Genomic DNA, 5,378 nt, shown 5'->3' with positions numbered 1-5,378 from the left:
AGAATGTGTCTTCTTTCATTCTTTTTTTTTTTACTCAGTAATGGGAACAAAATGATCCTGTATTTCTTAGCTGCCAGGAAGCTGAGCATTAAATTCATTCCTTTTTTAATGAAACAGATTCACTTCAAAGTCTCAGTTGATTCACCTGATTCCTCTCTGAATGGATTTTTAATGTTTCTTTGCTATTGTTTGTTGTAATACGCTATTTAAAGTGACCATTCACATTGCAAGGTACCCCAACTTTTCTATTTTATTTAAGGCAGTACTAAAAAACTAAGTCTATATGTGGCAAAAGCTTGATATAATTCCATGTAGCTCTTTTAACCTTTAACATCTTTTGTCCATTGTATACTCAGTGACCGTAACTGTACTTGGTATAGGCTGGTGATGAATAAATACTTATTGAATGAATTAATGGGTGACTGAGTGAATCTGGCCCATAAGTGTGTATACTTGTCTACTTATGCTAGTTTGGAAATTTTATTACATTTTTTTCCTTTGAGTCCTTACTAAGATAGGAACAGTCAGACTACATGAATTCTTTTGGAATACTGAGATGTTTAAAATTAACGGAAGCTATAGTACACAATGAGAGTGATTAATTTACCTGGATGCAAGAGACCTTGGAATAGCAACAGTGATTCTTGTCCATTCTTCAAAGTCCCCAGTGTGATACACGGTGGGTTCACTCAGTTCTCGGGAATTCCCCTCACATCCTTTACCCGTAGAAGCTGGAAAACAGCCTTCCTTCACCAGAAACCAGGACATGCCAGCATCATGTGAATACTGAAGAAGAACTGGGGCCGTGTTGCTGAACTGATTGGCACACCCTATGTTTAGCTGTTGGGCAGAAGGCCAGAATTAGAAGAGGTTTAGATTCAAGGATACCATTCAGCACATTAGGGGTACAGCAACCAGGGCCCTGCTGTATGACATTTACAGTGATATGAGGAAAAGAGCTTAGTCCTAGCCAAGACCTTCCCAAAGGGGGCAAATGGGTGAGCATAAGATGGAGAAGTATCTTATGCCTTCAGAACATGAGATTATCTGAAGGGAGGGCTGGCCTCTGCTTTATTTATTTAGCTAAAGTTCAGTTAAGAAATCAGTATCAACTAAGAGCTATGCTTCTGCCATAGCATCAGTTAAGTAACAGAATCCAGAAATGAATCTCTTACTATTCTGTGCACTTCATCTGACTGTCACATAAAATGACCACTGTGTAAAAACTGTAAAAACTGCAACCACAGTCCCCTTGCTGTATGTAGCACGGCTGCTTTTCTTTTCTTCTTCTTTTTTTTTTTTCTCTGTATATAAAGGTATGTATTTCGGTTATATAGCTGAAATTATCACACTTCACAAACCTTCCTCCCACGTCCTACTGTTTTATTACATGCAGCTTTGCAAAGAATGTACCATTTTTCCTTCAGGTGGTTTCATATAACCAGATAAATCCTCTAGGAATGGTATTACTGAATCAAATATGTAGAAACACTTCAATTTTTAAGTTGGTGCATTCTTTTAGAAAATGAATGGTTTTTACCACAGCATTAGGTGGTGGTATTACAGTTGAAGACAGTCTGTTTATAAATTAATGTATGAATGAATTTTAATGCTGTTTACTTTATTTTTTGGTAACTGTAACTGTCAGACTTTCTCCCCTATTTATCTAGCGAATGCTGTCAGGAACCATGCAGGGATCTCTCCCAGCATCCAGAGCAGATTTCTCCACAGCACTCCTGTGACAGTGACAGTACTGTGACTGTTTACTCTTCTGGCTCATTCTTTTGTTTCTGAGCTGCTTGAGAGCTAGGGACACATTTTTGTTTCTATATTTCTAATACTAGTGTTTGCCACATGGCAAGCAGTTACCAAGAACGCACCAGCCTTATATTTTTATATAATGACACCAAAAAAATCTTTGTTTATAAGTTTCAAGTATATATTAACTATCAATCCACATATAATCATATTTTATAGCTGCTATGAACTAATAAGCACAAAATAATAGGTGTCTGCTTATGATGTATAAATTGAGATTTTCCTGAGCAATGTTGCCCTTTTAAGTACCTGAAATATTGAATATATACCTGAAATATTGACCATGTTTTTCTTACTTAGTTTTTTAAACTTTAGAATATCACCCTACTGAATTTGATGCCTATATTACCATGATTTTGTGACTATTAAATAGGAAAGGTATCAGATGAGAAACAGTACTCTACAAATATATTTGCTATTAATGCAACCATGTTACTCTTTGTTACTAACACATGAATATAGATTCATATACTGTTACTGGTGTTTCATCCATTGCAGTTTAACATCAACTCTAAATAAAGAAGGACAACGTTTACTAATTATCTTATTTATGACCAACTGCCTTGTTTACAGACCTGTGGACATTATATTGAGGAGTTGCCTACAAACATCTGATCTCTTTAATAATTCCATTTCTAAATTATTTAGCATCTGGATCCTGCTGCTATGTAAGGATCATGTAGTTGTGCTAGCTCATTAAAACTGCATTACTTTTGAGTCCACAATTCACCAATGGGATTTTATTATAAACGCAATGAAATTTTGATTAGGGTTCTGAGACAAGAGCTTGTCAAGGTAAACACTTACTATACATGTGGATATGTTATCACAGTGTGAAAAACAATGTGGTTTTTAGGACAACAATGATAGAGTAAAATTTTGCTGAATTAGCGAAAGAAATTGAAAATGCTACAGAAAAAGGATACAGTGCAGGCTGGGGTTAGCGCTCAGTGGGAGAACATATGGTTAGTATGTGCAAAGCCCTGGGTTTGATCCCCAACACACTCACAAAAGCACAAAATATTTCCTAAGACCAAAAACCACTAGTAAGCTGAACAAAACTTACCTAGCATGATTCAAAAACATGGAATTCACTAAGTCATTCTCAGAAATAGTCATAGTCAGTTTTATTTTCAATTATGGAAGAGTTCCATCAGCCACTAAAGAAATACAATGATGTGGCTGGAGAGATGGCTCAGTGGTTAAGGACACATGCTGTTCTTCCAGATGACCTGAGTTCAAGTCCCAGCACCCACATGGTGGCTAACAACCATCATAACTCCAGTTCCAGGGCATCTGAGATCCTCTTCCAGACTCTGTGGGTGTGGTACACATGTGGTGCACTTACATCACATGTGGTTACATGCACATGTGGTGCACTTACATCCATGCAGGCAAAACACTCATACACATAAAATAAAAATAATACATAGAATATTTAAAAAATAAATACAAAGATATAGCCACAACTTCTGGGACTCATCAAACATTAGTCAACCCCTTTTCTGAGTAGAGCTGAGAAGCTTCGCCATTCTAAGACTGCAGCTTTTACTTAAATGTGTCCCTTCTTTAATATGAAAACTGAATTCTCGGGGCTTTTGTTTATAAAGTGGAGATATTTTTGGTTCCTTCCTTGTTCTGAAAGACCTCTTTACACAAATACCTTGAACTGGAGCACATATCCAGGTTTCAGGGTCAGATCTCGCGTCACTGCAAATCGGTCTCCATCTGACTTTCCAAACACCATGGCTGAAGGCGTGGCAGCACAGAAGGTCTCATTTTTAGCCATTCCTTCATTTGCCAACATCAACCACACACTCATTTGATTCATGGGGTAATCAAAAGCTGGCTTCTCATAAAAGTTCTAATAGGAATAATACAAACAAGACAGGAAGACAGTTTGATATCTTTGAAAGCAAGAAAGGAATTTTCAGTTCATGACATGCTGGGCCATGAACCATCACATTTCTTGGAAAATACTGAAGAGCTTATAAATTAACTTTAAAAAAAAGCATTTTGACTTAATAAGAAAAAATATTTTTCTACTGTGTATCTAATTTTTTTCTTGATTACTTGGACAGAGTCATAATCTTTCTCCCATCTGAATGATCTATGAACTTAAAAGTAAGCCCAGAGAAGTAACAAAAAATTAAGTACAAACACTTAAATTTATGTTATCCAAATTCATTGTCAGACACAAGTTCTTAAGGAAGACAACAATTCTTTCTTTCCCCCACTGACACCATCCTCTGCATCTTGGCATTTTAACATATGAGCAATACCTGGGGTAGAGTTGGGTTGACCACTGGGATAACCTGCTTCTGCTTCTCTGACAGAATGATGATGTCATCGACTGCCCACTGGTCATAGTCTTCCCCTGAAAACACAGGCTGCCACCAGCGAAACCTAGTGCAAGGGGTCTTAGCAGCATCTGGGAGCTCTAGATAGACAAATCTGCATAAAAATAAATCATTATGGTTGTGAAAGAAAAAGCTGTGCCATTCTTAAAAGCTGGGAAAATAATAAGGCTATAAACAAGAGGTTAGTTTTGTTTGCTCCCTTGATAGTTTTGAAGTTTCTGAGTGTGGAGAGATGACACAAGAGGTTATCTTGTGAGAAAGCTTAGAAATGATCAGGCTCATTTCATTTGGAATGGCATCTTCTGGAGGAGAAGAAAAGTATTTCAACCCCAATTTGATTCACTGGCTTTGTAAGATAATGGTCATAACTTTTAAAAGTGATGTCTTGGCTGGTAGAACTAACCCTATTTGATGTTTAACAGCCATAGTTTGAGGCCTATACTAATCTGGTCAGAGGGACTTAAAGGACAGTTTTTGCACCCCAAGGTCAATTAAGTTCCAGGGAACTATGGAACATCTCTCAAAATGTCCTGTAACGGTGGCGAATCACCTGTCCTCTTGTTCAGTGAGGCCATGGAGACCCCACAAGATGGACTTGAACCAGTGTCCAGTCCACAAAGAGGAGGGTCAACTCAGAGGACATGGTTGAGCAGGACCTTTGACTTATCTTCACATAGATGGAACTGGTAAAAGAAAGGAGCCAGGAGCTCCTCCCAAGCCCATGTGACCCCCAAGGAACAGATCCTCAAATGACCTTAAGTGAAAAAATGAATTGATTTATTTGGGCCAACTGTATGATCTGAAACACCAAAAAGGAAAGTATAACAAAAGATTAAAGTGATCAATGTATTTCTTTAAGAATTCAAGGGATTACACTTTCCAGAGATTAATTAGTCTATATAAAATGTTATTTAGACAATTATTTCTCATTGATGATTTTGTTCCCAACCAGAATGCTGCTCAGATGTAAGACTTCAAATCTTAGTCTCCAATACTGTAGTGCCCACCATGTAGCTAAGGGAGATAACCAGCTATTGTTCTAAAATGATAGATAAATTTGTTTTCTCCCCCCATTTAGAAGCCTTTGAGAGGGAGCCAACACTGATTCTAGGCACTCCAACAGCTCTCAAAATATCTGAAAGCAAATCCTGAATCCATCACTCTAGAGTCCAGCCTTGGAAGACAAAAGAAAAATGAGGA

The 5,378-nt window shown here is 37.5% G+C and overlaps 1 protein-coding gene across 3 annotated transcripts in view; it reads right to left on the bottom strand.

The window, feature by feature from the left end:
• Positions 1–5,378, bottom strand: part of Reln (reelin) — a 492,143-nt gene that overhangs the window by 109,897 nt on the left and 376,868 nt on the right. For all 3 annotated transcript variants that reach the window (XM_008830753.2, XM_008830756.2, XM_008830755.3), the window contains exons 26-28: positions 4,101–4,272; positions 3,482–3,682; positions 608–840 (exon numbers count right to left, since the gene is read on the bottom strand). In XM_008830753.2, the coding sequence (XP_008828975.1) occupies positions 608–840; positions 3,482–3,682; positions 4,101–4,272 (606 nt within the window). The remainder of the gene's footprint in view (positions 1–607; positions 841–3,481; positions 3,683–4,100; positions 4,273–5,378) is intronic.

This window comes from Nannospalax galili, unplaced genomic scaffold (assembly GCF_000622305.1).
Source record: "Nannospalax galili isolate Female #2095 unplaced genomic scaffold, S.galili_v1.0 scaffold312, whole genome shotgun sequence".
Classification (NCBI taxonomy): Eukaryota; Metazoa; Chordata; class Mammalia; order Rodentia; family Spalacidae; genus Nannospalax; species Nannospalax galili.
The sequence above is the reverse complement of the archived record's forward strand: the minus strand, read 5'-3'. Positions and strand labels throughout refer to the sequence as shown.